Source organism: Pan troglodytes, chromosome 4 (assembly GCF_028858775.2).
Source record: "Pan troglodytes isolate AG18354 chromosome 4, NHGRI_mPanTro3-v2.0_pri, whole genome shotgun sequence".
Lineage (NCBI taxonomy): Eukaryota > Metazoa > Chordata > Mammalia > Primates > Hominidae > Pan > Pan troglodytes.
In genome coordinates this window covers 15231702-15246114 of record NC_072402.2, presented here as the reverse complement: position 1 = coordinate 15246114, position 14413 = coordinate 15231702, and the positions used below count along the sequence as shown (strand labels likewise).

The 14413-nt window shown below is 46.0% G+C and overlaps 1 protein-coding gene and 1 long non-coding RNA gene across 9 annotated transcripts in view; one reads left to right on the top strand and one right to left on the bottom strand.

Annotated features, from left to right (window-relative positions):
* Positions 1-640, top strand: part of LOC107974634 (uncharacterized) — a 95088-nt gene extending 94448 nt beyond the window's left edge. For all 8 annotated transcript variants that reach the window (XR_010157165.1, XR_010157164.1, XR_010157156.1 and 5 more), the window contains one exon: positions 364-640. This is a non-coding gene — a long non-coding RNA (uncharacterized LOC107974634). The remainder of the gene's footprint in view (positions 1-363) is intronic.
* The window catches only part of OTULINL (OTU deubiquitinase with linear linkage specificity like), a 29828-nt gene extending 17132 nt beyond the window's left edge, over positions 1-12696 (bottom strand). Inside the window, exon 1 of the mRNA XM_001148036.7 lies at positions 12496-12696. Coding sequence (XP_001148036.4) covers positions 12496-12559 — 64 coding nt within the window. The 5' untranslated portion in view covers positions 12560-12696. The remainder of the gene's footprint in view (positions 1-12495) is intronic.
* Positions 12697-14413: the final 1717 nt, after the last annotated feature.

Sequence of the window (14413 nt, the reverse complement as noted above, 5' to 3'; positions counted from 1 at the left end):
GGGAGCCTTCAGTGTGGGAACTGATTGTTTAATTCTGAGAAACTCAGCTCAAGAATAAAGCAAAATATTGTACATTAGTCTAAACAAATAAATTAAGCACTACACAAACAGAAGGAAAAACACACAGAACAAATCCTGTTAGGCCATCAAGTTTTCTAAATAATTTGGAGCACATGGAGATTCAAGAGATTTCTAGAAGTTAGCACAGCAGTGTGAAAGAGTAAGTTTAAATTGTGTTGGTTCTTGCAAAATCATAGATTAGTTGGTTGTTTTTCTACCAGTTACGGGGGAGATATTCAGAAAAAAAACACCCTCTTAATAAATCCTTAAACTCAAAGGACCATCTGAACTTTTGTATTTCAGGTATTAATTCTGCTCAATACGAAATGACAGTCTTCCACTTAGTAGAATACAATAACCAACAACTACGAGATCAATATCACTGAGAAAGAGAACCACCAAGTGGGAGGATTTTATCTTGAAAGTCATGACCACTAAGACATTCAACTGTAGGCTGTCATGCAACCCACTTATGCTGTCAGCACTATCCCCCCAGGATGGGGCACACTGCCCCCAAGGCGCCCACTAAACTGAAAGTATCAATAAATATGACAGGAAGCTGCTCCTGGCCAAACACTGAGAGGATTGTGTGTGTGTTTTCTTTAATAACATCACAGCTGAGAGTTGGGCACATCTCTTGACTGGGCACATCTTCTAGAGATGTTGAATGCAACCCATCATTTTAAAGGTAAGTTTCATTTTCTCATCACTGCATTTTAAAAATCCACCCAACTATAAAACCACAAAAGCTATAGATGGGATAGGCTACTACTAAAGAGGAAGTTGTAATTCCTTCCCCGTGGAGTCACAGAACTCCAGCACTGCCACTGCTTTATCCAACCACACAGGCCTCCTCAGCCTGGGAGAGACAACTCATTCGACAAAAATGAGCAAAGGACTCTTGTCTTCATTCTGTCATTTTCTAGCTAGAGGACTAATCACTTAGCCTTGATGACCCCAAGAAGGTACTCCAATGGCCGAAAAGTGGTGATAGCACAGGGTTGGAACAAAATTAAACAAAAAAGCACTATCCGAATATAAACCATTTGGCTACCATCTCCCACCATCTGTCATCCAACCACTGCTTACATATCTCTCAGCTGGCAACTCGCTCCATCCTGTGGGAGTCCATTTCCTTTTTCCCTTTTTTGGAATGTTTCTCTCTTTATTGATCAACTTTGATCATTATTCTATGAACATAGATTAAGCTCCTCCCGCAGGCCAGGCACAGTGTCAAGAGCTGATGCTACAATTATAAATGCAACCGACTGGATTCTCCTGGCAGGGACTAACAGACAGACTCCTAGTGGGAACAGAGCACCACTGAGGCAACGCTCCAGAGGAAAGGAATGCAGGTCCACAAGCACTGTAAGAAGGGAATCCGAGCTAAATGAGGTTGGAGAATGCTTCCCTAGAACATGAGACTGAGCTGAGATCCAAGGCTGGACAGGAGCTTGCAAGGCAAGGAAAGTGAGGGGAGGCTGGAGAAGCCTGAAGGTCCCGTTCAAGAGGCTGATGTTTAACTGAAGAGCAAGGGAAGGCTCTGAGAGTTTTAAGCAAGAGACTGAGGTGTTCAGATCTGTAACCACTCTGGAATCTATTGCTTGGGGTTATGAAGAACAAGTCTGATTCCTCTTCCATATGACGACCTTTTACATTTTTCATGGGATTGCAGAATGCTTTGGGCTAAAGGCAGAATTCTACTTGTTTTTTAGGCTTCCCAGAGTGCTCCCTCAGCAATATGTCCACACTGCAGGCTAGTTCAGTGTATTCATGACTGTTTCCCACTAACACCTCTAAGGCAAATGCTGAATCTTAATTCACTGTGGATCTGGTCATCTGATGAGCTCTAACAGGAATGCTTCATTTTTTGAGGTGAAGAAACTGAAGCACAGAAAACAAGTAGAAGTCTGAACTTGAACGCCCAGGTTTTGATGTAGAGCTGTGCCCTCTGAACTAACCACTGTACATTACTGCCTTCCCCTGAGTAATTCTCTTCAAAGTTCTATCATTTCCATCATTTCCACTCTGCATCTTTCTCTCTTACAGTTTAGACAGCTCCTGTTTTCTCAACCAGTCCCTACATGATATCTTTGGGGAGTCTCTTCGTGGTCCTGGTCAGTCTTCTCTAAACTCATTCCACACTTAATGTGAGACCCCAGGTCAAACACAATGTCCTGGGTGTGATCCCCAGGACAGAATTCAACAAGGTGACCACCTTCTTCATTCTACATCAGGGGTAAGTCTTCTGAAAAGGGTCAGAGAGTACATATTTTAGGTCTCATCGGCCATGTGGTCTCTGTCTCAACTACTCAGCTCTGCCCTTATACAGGGAAAGCAGCCACAGACAATACACACAGGGCTCCGATCCAATAAAGCTTTATATATGGACACTGAAATTTATATTCCATCTAATTTTCACATGTCAGGAAGTAGTATTCTTTTTATTTTTTTCCCAACCATTTAAAAATGGAAAAACCACTCTGAGGTCATAGGCCATGTAAAAACCAACAGCAGGCCAGATATGACCCATGGGCTGTGGCTTGCTGACCCTGTTTTAGATGATACATTCACAGCAATGCAGCCTGTGATTGTACTGCACAGCTAAAAACAAACAACCCAAAAGCTCACATTCAACCTGCTGTCAGCTTAAAGCCCTTTGGACCTGTGCTGGGGTGTGTCTCCCCATCTTCTGAAGGGAAGAGAGGGCCAGGGGTTTCACTCACTCTCAAGTTTCCCAGTGGAGAGGCCTTCCTGGAGGTGGGGTTCTGGCTCCCCTACTGCCGCCTTTACTCCTTCCTGAAGGTGATTGATTGATCTGAGTGGCAGAATTTTTTAAAATGGCATGCCCAGCTCAGCCCCTTTCACCCCACAGACCTGCCCGCACAGAAGGAATCCTTGGGCCTGCCCTCTCCTTGGGAGGGAGGCCTAGAACTTTAGGACAGAGTTCAGCTTGGGCACTGCTAGCAAGCCCAACTGGCCACACAACTAAGACACATGGATTTTATGTCACTGAGCTGACTTAGAAAAATATATTTTTAATCTCTGACATCTGTATCTACCTTTCAGTCCAGAACATGGGAAGGGAAACAAAGGGTTATCCAGATCATGTGGGCCAGTTCTGGGATCTTTAGACCCAGGCAGGACCTGACATTTATCTCTGCTAGATTTCATTACTGATTTGGCTCACTGCTTTGACCTGCCAGGACTTTGGTGGCATGTGGTCTGGTTCAACTCTCAGGCCTTTTGCCCTGGGGGTGACTTTTCCATTACTCATAATCATTTGGGCAGGCACCATCACTAATAGTTACTAATCCTTTTGACTGGTCTCCCTTCCCCAGTTCTGTTTTCTACTCCACAGCCAGTGTGGGTTTGTTTTTTAAACATTCGATGGATGTATCATCTCCTGTGCAAAACTCTTTACAATGCAAAACTCTTTACAATGTAAAACTCTTTCCATGGCTTTTCTCATTTGTAGGAAAGACCCACATCCTGCTAGCCACTGATGTCAGCTGGAAAGGACCCTAACAAATTGTCAGAAAGGTAAAAAATGGTCATTACCTATGGTAGCATCCTAGCCAGAGACCTCAGGAGCTGGTTCTTCTGTAACCAAGAATACTAGTGACAGTCAGCGGCTTATAAAGCCACAACTCACCCCATAACCTCTCACCCATCCCCTGGGACCAACTGAGAAGTCAAGATTTGCCCCCCTGGGTTCAGTGTGATCTTGCTGATGGGACCACACTGCCGAAGCCTCCTTGGCCACCTCCCCGCCCTAAGTCTTTAACCCCTGTCTCCTATCATGGACTCATATGCCTTTACATGGGCCTATAGATCTGCTCTCCTAAACGGAGACCAGTGGCTTCATAAATAACCTCATCAAACTTTATAGAACATTGCTTCTCAAAGTCCACAGGACAGCAACATCAATACCATCTGGGACTTCTTAGAACTATAGTTTCTCAAACCCCTTGGAAACATAATCTGCATTCCATCAAGACCCCCAGGACCCTGGCCCTGGCTCCAGTGGATTTTCAGATTTATTAGGCTGGGGCCCAGGTATCTTTTTTAAGCTCCCCAGTAATTCCAACATTGCCAGTGTTGAGAAATCCTGCTATAGAGTAATAGCATCCCCTACCCTTAGCTGCTTCTGTTATCTCAAATACATCATCAGATGCCAATCAATTTCCAAAGTTACCATTAGGAGAAATCAGGCCAGATAAAGAAAAATCTTACTGGTCAAGTAATCCAACTAAAAGTAAGTGGTGTGTCTGTTTTGTGCCCGTTTCCCTTTGGCCAAAGTAAGCGGTTACTTTTACTAGTCACAGCTGTTGTTTTTCTATGGCTGGAAGCTATGCCTATCTAAAAAGGAACTTTTCTGAAAAAAAAATTTTTTTTTTCAGATTGAGTCTCACTCTGTCGCCCAGGCTGGAGTGCAGTGGCATGATCCGTAACCTCTGCCTCCAAAGTTCAAGTGAGTCTCCTGCCTCAGCCTCCCAATAGTTGGGATTGCAGGCACCTGCCACCATACCTGGCTAATTTTTGTATTTTCAGTAGAAATGGGGGTTTTACCATGTTGGCCAGGCTGGTCTCGAACCCCTGACTTCAAGTGATCCACCCACCTCGGCCTCCCAAAGTGCTGGGATTACAGGCATGAGCCACCGTGCTTGGCCAACTTCTCTGAAATTAAGAAAGAAAGGAACCTGACCATTACCCTGGCCTCCAGGGAAGGTGGCCAATTCCTCCTGGTTTGCCTGGGACTCTCCCAGTTTTAGCACTGAAAGCCCCACATACTGGCACATCTCTCAGTCCAGGCAAGCTGGGACAGTTGGTTACCCATGCCCAGTCCCCACCATGGTCTGACCCTGACCCCTCCCTCTTCTTTCACCTCCTCCCCTTGCTCCAATATGAGGAGTGCCTTCACTTCCTCCTAGAGCTCACGCCTGCCTCCCTACCTTGCTTTGCCTGTACTCTTCCCTCTGTCTGAAACATTCTTCCTTCTAACCACGCCCTAGTTCATTCCACTCATCCTCCAGCTCTCAGCTCAAACATCACTTCTCTGTTTCCAACCCCCAGGCTTGAGCAAATCCCTGTTTTCCTCTCTCATAGCACACGGTGTCCTTTTCACAGCACTTGTCACAGTTTACACAATTGTGTTTGTGTTTGATTAGCGTCTGTCTCCCTGCGTAGACAGTAAATGCCTTAAGGACTGGGACTGACTCTGTTTTCACTCTGCTTTCTGAGTGCCTAAGTACACAATAGAGAGTTAACATATATTTCTTGAATGAACGAAACGAATCATGTAATCAGGATCCCGTCCATGTGTCTCCATGAGAGAGACTGCCAGCTTCCCCCAGGGTCCGTTCTCTCCTCCCATCGAGATTAAGCCCTGAGTTTGGGCTGGGCACATGGCTACTCAGATAAAGGCTCATTCCATCGTCCCTGGGTGCTGGGTACTGCTGTGCGAGTGAATTCTGGCCAAGAAGTTGTTGAATGTGTAACTTTCAAAAGGGCTTATTAAGAGGGGTGTGTTCCTTGCCCTTTTTCCTCCCTATTAGCTGGAATGTAAATGTGATGGCTGATGCTCCAGCAGCCGTCTTGTACCCAAAAGTGACAGTGAGCATTGAAGCCAGGCATAGTGGAGAAACAAAGTGGAAGGAGCCTGGGGCCCTGACACCGTGGAGATCATCCCAGCCCTGGGGAGCTACCTCTCTTTGATGTGAGAGAAATAAATGTATTCACCTATTTGGGGCTGTTCTGTTACTCCACCACACTTATGCTAACTAAGAGCCTCTATCCTGGTGGTCCCTTCTGACTTTTAATATGTATGTCAGAAATAATGAACCACCAGTGTGTTTTCTCTTCCCTTAATTACACCATGTAAATATAAAGCAGGAAGTGAGAATGTGAAGTGGTCATCTAGTAGGATGGTTTCAAGGTAGTGAAATGAGGAGGGAACTGAGGGAGTCGGGAACTCAGGGTCCGGTCCTAGACAGCTGAGCCATCTGGACCTCAGCTTCCTCCCCTGTGAGCAAACATAAGGAAGCCAGGCCATTAACTGCCATTTCCCTTCATTCTCCAAAGGCCTCCTTATTTTAATATGTTTCAGAGTTATGTTGGAGGAATAGTCACGTTGGGGCCAGGATTGGAAATAGTTGTGAAATAACTGACATTCAACTAAACTCAAAACATTACTCAAAGCTTGCACCACAGAAAAGATGCCCTAAGTGTGTATGGAAGATACATAAGATCTTGACAAACGCCAGCAAATACCCCGACCCTTGGAAGTTCATGCTGGGTCCTACAGATCTATTAAACCCGTCGACCCAAAGGCTAGTTCTAATAAAGAGCCTTATCCACAAGGGCCTCCATGGTGGTAATCAGCTTCAAAAAGGCTGCTAAATGGGGAGGAAAAAGGAATATCAAGGAGACTGGGAGGGAAAGGGAGATGTAATAGGCTCCAAAATTCAAAATTCAAACAAATGAATCAATTACATATGGGAGAAGATGCAGCAAAGTGTGAAGAACAAGACAGTACAAGGTAGGTCACCAAGCACAGACTCTGCAAGTCCTCTATCATGACAGTCAACGAACCAAAATTGAGTCTAACAAATATTTAATACTTAAAAAACAAAAATAGAGGGATATACCATGGATAAAACTGATCTAATAAGCTCTCTCTTGATTCAAGGGATTTTTCTTTAGATCTCCTAGGAAGGAATCAATATGCCCAAGCCTTGCACTGCTTCAGGTACAAAACTGTGGGACCCAACATGTATATTAATCATTTCATTGGCTATGTTTCCATTTCAAGCTGAGCAGCCAACCTAACCTTAGCTACAAACCAAACTCCAAGTTCATTTTGTAAACGCCAAGTAAAATGACAAATTGCTGATCTCATCCACTGACATGAGTGCCACCAGCCCTTCCTATCTAGACGGTGACTGGTTACATTCAGCCCATGCTGGCACTGGCTTGCCATCTCTTCCACTTCCCCTTCCTATCAGCCATTCTGCTTGCTCCGCAGCATTTCGACCTGTCCACGTGGTGCATTCGGAAGACACACAACACCCAGTCTTTCTTAACTCTAGAGAGTTCACAAGCAAGTTGAGGCCTTCTCGTCACAGGTCAAAAAATACAACCCCAAAGTATCAGGTGTTATTTTAAGACCTAGGGACAGATTCTCTCATTACCAGGCAAGAAGGAATTTAGTTCACTTCTCTTAAACTTGGAGACTAAATGCTACAGAGAACAGTCTATGCCCTGGCTTAGAGGACAGACACAGACTGTTCAAAGTACACGCTCCGATGAGCTTCCACCATCATCAGCTCCACTGCCCACCTCCATTCCTGAGTCATTTGGAACTGGTTTGTACCCACCGAGGCTGTCCCAAGCCTAGAAAGAGATGAGAGCTCATCTCCACCGTGGTGGGTACAGGACAGGGAGGTATGCTTTTTTTTTTTTTTTTTGAAACAGTGAACGCTTGATGTTTAATGAGATTTTCACTTCTGATTTGAGGGAAGACTCTCTTGAGAATGACTTCCAACTACATTATCATTCCCTCTCCTAGAAGACTAACCCTAATATTCATTAACAACCAATAATATGGCAAGAGGAGAAAGAGCTGAGGTATTTATCACTCCCACTGTTAGAAGACTCACCCTAATATTCATTAATAACCAATAATATGGCAAGAGGAGAAAGAGCTGAGGTATTTTAGGTAACTTTGTGTCTATCCAGGAATTCTACAGACTTGATGTCATAGTAACATGGTTAAATCAACAACAAAAGATTTACTATTAAATTCTTAATTTAGAGATTCATCAAGCATAGCATTTTATGTGCTACAGTTTCTGGGATTTTTGTTTATTACCTAGGAATCCCAGCAACAGTACTAACAGGCAACAGGCTTTTGTCTCCTAGAAATGAACATAAACATTTTATCATCCTCTTAATTTAAACATGAGGCCACCTGTCTATTCTGGCTCCAATTAAATGGGAAACTAGAAAAATGGACTATTACTAGCATAAAAGGTTACTGGAAAAATGAGAACATATACAAAAACTTTCTGTTGATTTATTTAGAAGCACCATTTAAATGTTCTTCCAATAAATTAATTACAAATCAGATAAATGTGTATGCAACCTCATTTTGAAAACAGATTGTCTTACCAAGTAGCTGAACATGTACCAGAGGACGCACATGGACAGAAGAGAATGGAAGGATTTACTAACCAAACATATTAATCCAATAATTCCTCTAAAAATTAAGTAGAGACTTTAATAGCCACGTATGGGGAACCACTAAGCTAGGAAGTTTTAGCCCAGTAATAAAAACTTTTTCATAATCTCTCTCCTCCTGTACCCAGACCTGCAAGAGTTGTCTCAAACAATAACAACAGTATACAAATGTTAACCCAATCTTAATTCAGAACAGCTTAAATGTAATAAGGTAACCTTGGAAACTATGGAGAGCTCTCAGGTAGAAGCTAGAACTCTGTTTCACGTGACAGAAGCAGACAGATTGTTAAGAATCTGTTATGAGTGGAGTCCCATGCCAGGGCTTACCCTGGCCACCACTTACTAGTGGAAGCCTTGAGCAAATTCTGTAGCCGTTGTGAGCATCACAGAGTGGTGATTGTAAAGATTATATAACACTATCTATGGTCAGTGTCTCCGCATCTAGCACCCTAAAGAAAATCCAAATGCCAACTGTTTTTGTGACAGGGACAAGCACTGGGTGCTACAGGCACATAGGAGAGCACACCACTCCAGGCCAGGGAGCCAGCCAAGGCCTCCCAGATGAAGCTAAGTCTACCCTGAGACCCGAGCCAGAGAAAAGGTCATTTTCAAGTTAATAATTATACCCAGTCAAGACTTTCTACTGAGATAAAATACTTGGAACCAAAAAAGTTACATTCTATTTGATATTTATTCATCTCATAGAAATGTAACAGTAGAAGTATAATAGGACAAATGGGTGGCAAAACAACAACAACAACAAAATCAACTATGGACCATTTGGTTTTAAGCATTCTATTGTGGGTGCCTTTAACTGCAATGCTTTTTTTCCCCCACAGCCCTCAAACTATTTTTTAAAGAAGGGAAATATTTCTCTCGACAGTTACAACTAGCAGCTGCTAGTTGTAACTAGCAGCTCTCAGGCCTCTTTTCCTTGGCACACACTTTCTACCACCAGCGCCCCCTCTACTCCTCCTTCTCCTCCTAGAGAGTAAAGACCTTGAAGGCACTTGTTCTAGAATAAGGTCACAATTCTCAGCACACTTTCGGCAGTCCATGCGGAGGGAATGTTTGCGCCCACACTTCTCATCGCTCCTTTTGCCACCCGACCAATCACTGGGTTATTAACAGTTCCATCTGCCTACTCACCTTTTGATCACAGAAGTTCCACCAGGTAAATTCACCTGCCTGCCTAGTGATTACCTGCCACTGCCCATGGGAACACGCCAAAGCCTGCTTATGGTGGCTCAGAAACATCTGCTTCATACATACAGTTGTGCCTACTTGAATAGCTTTGGATTAACAAAATCCAGGATATCGAGGAATGTATCTTTCATTTAGCAGACACATCTACATAGGAGGTGGGTAACCTTGTACAAGTGTGTGTGTGACTTGGTTTCTTCAAATAAGGTTAAAAAATAACAGCTACTTCATAGTAGAAGGTAATATTAATAATAGTAGTAGCAGCTAACATTTGAGTGCTTACTCAGAACCACAACCAACCAGTTCTAAGCATTTTCCATGTAATAAATGAACTAAGACACAAGAAGCACCAAAAAACATTAGCCATTACCATTATTTTTACATTTTTGATTTAGCATTAAACTCTTTCCTCCAAACAAAACCTTACCTAGAACAGCAAAAAACAACAAAACAAACATAAAAGTATACAGAAACAAAAAAGCAGAGCAACTCCAAGTATAGCTGGAGTGGGTGCGCCGTTCCACACTGGGCATTCCTATTCCCCCAACACCAGCCCCTAAGAACCTCCAATGAGTCCTGTGGTTCCTGAAATCATGGCTGAAATGTGAATGTTACCACTGAACAGATGGACAGTGGTGGAGAGAACCACAGCAGAGCTGAGCCAATCAAGACAGTTAATGGCCCGAGTCTGGACAGATGTGGGAAGAGCAAGGAAGAGTGTGGGGTGCACACATTCTTCCTGCAAACACAGTGGTTTGCCTAAGGTGTGCTGGCGACTGTGAGCTTATTCCACTCTATGACCACTTCTCCCTGCCTTCCTAATAGATGACAGCATCTTCTCTGGGCACTCCACTGAGTGATCTTCCAATGTTTCTTCGATGCATCTAACATTCTGATTCAGACAGTCTTTCCGATAATATTATGCAGAGATGCTTAGTCCATGATTTTCAATATCCTAACATACCCTAACACTTTAAAGAAGAAATAGTAAAAATCAAACAAAAAAACCCTCTTCTATGGGTTTTCTTCTGTTGTCTGGTTTTACTGTCAAGTGTTACTTGCTGTTATCTCGAATGCTAAAAAAGTTGTCCCTATACTAGCTTTGACAACTGATTTTAAAACTGGTTTTATTTTTGTTTTGCCAAACACCACTGGCAAAGAAGGGAAACTATGCTTGTAAGTCATCAGAAGTTACGTTTTGGAGAAAAAAGTTTTCCATAATCTGATCCTTGAATCACATTCTTCCTCTGCTGCACACCAACTGCAGATCCCACAATTGGGGCAGAGGAAAGAATCCCTCCCTGGGCTCGCAGCGCTGGCATGCATTGAATTTGGTGCAAAGAAAGGAAAAATTCCGGGTGATGATGTTAAGCCTGGAGAAGGCACCTTTCTGCCTCCTAAACCAGCCTTTCCAGCTGTGCTCCTGCCTCTATTTCCAATTTTTGTTTCTCTGCCAAACTAAGGCAGGGAGGAGAAAAGAAAATAACATAACAAAAAGTTCAAATGAATACACCCATAGGAAATATGTGGCTAATTTTATAATAACCCAAGGTGCAGAAAGGTTGAAAAAAATGAGTTCATTCTCCAAACTTTTGAGAGTGGGAGGTAGGACAGAGTTCTTCTCCACTGGGAGGGGCTGCCTGGATCAGCTAACTGGAGGCTCTCATTTTATGGATGAGGACACATCAGAATGATGTCCTCTGACTCCCAGAAAGGTGGTGTTTCCACTGCACCCAACAGTTTGCTCTGTGAATTAAAAGCTCATGCTGGGACCAAAAACAGCAATTCATAAACAATCCCCGCACCTGCCAATTTGCCATAATCACTGCAGTTCCTGCAGCCCAAACTGTGTGTTTGGGAAACGGAATCCTCCCAAAATCCACTAGTGGGCTCCAGACAAATATAGACACAGGAATGTGTTCCTTCAAAACCAAGCAGCAGCTATGCTCATCTTTCTCGGGGCTGGTTAGGAAGACATCCTTTGTGGACTTCAGAGGGGGAGAGGACCCCGCTACGGAGCCAGCGGGAGGAGACGTCGAGACCCAGCACCTGACTGAACTCCCAGGCTGTGCTGCTGCCCTTGTTGGGTGATTTTTTTTTTTTTTTTTTTTTTTTTTTTTGGACAGAGCCTTGCTCTGTCGCCCTGGCTGAGAGCGCAGTGGTGCAATCTCGGCTCACTGCAACCTCCGCCCGCCGGGTTCAAGCAATTCTCCGGCCTCAGCCTTCCGAGTAGCTGGGACTACAGCTACTCGCCACTATGCCCGGATAATTTTTTGTATTTTTAGTAGAGACAGGGTTTCACTATGCTGGCCAGGGTTTCGCTATGCTGGCTAGGCTGGTCTCGAACTCCTGACCTCGTGATCCGCCAGCCTCGGCCTCCCAAAGTGTTGGGATTACAGGCGTGAACCACCGCGCCCGGCCCCGTCTGGGTGAATTTTTTTTCAGCCAGAGTATTCTGTGTTGTTAGCAAGTCTCGACTGCCGCGAAGGTGTGCGCCACATCCTCTGCCAGCAGGGCGCGAAACGCAACTCCCTCCGTCAGCGAGTCGAGCTCCCCGAGAGGACACGGGGCCCCGCGGGTCCACGCGCCCCGGGCTCGCTCCCAGGCGCAGGGCGCGACCTCCGCCGCTGCCTGGGCTCCCCGCGCGGCTCTGAGGGGACCCCGACCCCAAAGACCGGCATTCTTCCAGGAACCTGCGTTTCCTGCCCGGGCAGGCGACCTAAGCAGCTTGGCCTCCCTTATTCAAATGCTACCCCGTCCCCGACAGCGGCTCGACCCCCGAGTGGGGGTGCAGCCCCGCCCGGCTCAGGGGCGCGCTCCAGCTCCCGGGCTCCAGGATTCCCAGCCCCCACCAGGCAGCGAAGGTGGCCGCCGAGGAGGGCGCGTCCCTGGCTGCCTGCGACCCCGCCCGCCCTGACGGTCCCTGCTCGCGCCCCCCGCCCCGCCCCGCCCCGCCCGGCCCCGCCCGGCCCCGCCCGTCCCCAGGCTCACCTGCGGCGGGAGCGCCAGACCGCTCCCGCTCCCTTGCCCGCGTGGGGCTCCTTGGCGCCGCCATGCCGGCGGCGCTGCGGACGGGCGCTGGGCCTCGGCCCGTGGTCTGCAGTGGTCTGTCAGACGCGACGGCCGCCCGCCGGCGCCCGGGCTCGCTTCCCTGAGGCGGGCTGGGGAGGGCGGGGGAGGCGTAGGGCGGGGATGGGCACCGACTGACGCGCCGGGCAGCCAATCAGAGGCCGGGGAGGGGGAGGAGCGGGCCCTAGAGGGGCGGGGCCTCCGCACGCTGTCGGGGCCGCGGGCCCCAGAAGTGCGGAGGCGTCCGAGGCTCGGCAGCGGGGCGGGAAGCTACTCCTGGGGTCCAGGCGCGTTCCTGAGGCTGCTCCCCGGGAAACATCTTGGGAATTCCACTTGGGCGGATCCGGCGACCTCCTTGGCACTTTTCATCGAAGGCCCGTTGATTGGGAAGCACAATCGCGGAGGGCCGGCTGATGAGGGCGAGGAGCCAGTGCGGTTTCCCCACCGCGGGCAGGTTGCTGCGCGATGCTGCTCTGTTACTGCCGGGGTGGGCGAGCCTGGAGTCCAGATGCAGCTGTCGGCCCAGGGCCTGTTCGCTTGACTGGGGAGATTTTCTAATCTTTCTTCCCCCGCTGGGTCAGCAGAACGGGGTTACACTTACTGAGAACTCACAGTTTACTTTGGGAGCGCGAATATGTGCATTATTGACAAAACTGTCCTCTTACAGAATGATTTATCCAAAGGAAAAAATATGGGGAGTAGTTTACAGTAGAATAAACAGCCCAAAAATGAAAAGGCGCTCACCTTGTTGTTCTCCCCGCACTCTGCCGGTCAGATGGGCCTTTTCCAGAAGAAAAAGGAAGAAAATGAAAATCCTGTTGAGCACTTCCTTTTTCTCCAATATACACAGTTCCAGAGACAAACTGACTGCATGGGAAATGTTTTGGCATCTTTTGAAAGAGAAGTTCCATAACTAAAAAAAGATGTGAGAAACAGCCTGGAATCTTGTGTGGCTTCAGTAGCCTGAGGGCAATGTCCACAAGTAATTGGATCGCTTTCCTCCCTTCGCCTAGTCTCAGAACACAGGTGTTTGGCCACTCCAGTGAGATTCTTTATCCCAGCAACAACAGTTAACTTAATGCCAAGCATTTACTGACAGCTGGCATCCAGCCACATGCTTTGATATATGGCTTTTACATGCATTGCTTCATTTAATCCTCACTTGCCCATGAGGTAGGCACTGTTATTATCTCCAATTTACAGACCAGGAAACTGAGGTTCAGGAAGTGCTAGTGCATAGTTTGAACCTAAGTCTGAACCCTCAACCACCCGACCATTCTTCAATGCATGATTCACAGAAGATAATAAAAATGTTCCCAAACTCTACTGCATGTTTAGAAAATAATCCCTTTTATCTAAATCAGATCTTTGACATTGATGGGTAGTTTTCTACAACCATAAACCATCGCTTGCGTGTATAGAGCCACGTTACTCATACAAAATAAATGACTTAAAATTGTTGCGCCTAATTAACCTAAACAAGGGTATGAGCAGTGACAAGTACAAATTGTCTATTCTACAAACTAGAAATACCAGGACTAATTTCTTGCGGTATAATAAAACAAAATTTACTTAGTCCTTTAACCACAAAACAAATTAGCCAGTTCCCCTTCCCTCCTCCCACAAGATAATATTTATGAATACAGCTGTTTGTACTTGGCCTAAAATCCTGTCAATTAATTCACATTTAGGATTTTGGTTGCCTGTAATGTTCATTGTTACTCCAAAAGCTGAATGAGAGGCCTCTTAGTGTGGTACTTAACGACCAAACTTTGGAGCCAGACTGCCTAGTGTGCCTTCATACAAGCCATATGGTCTTACATAAGTTAGTTAATCTTTT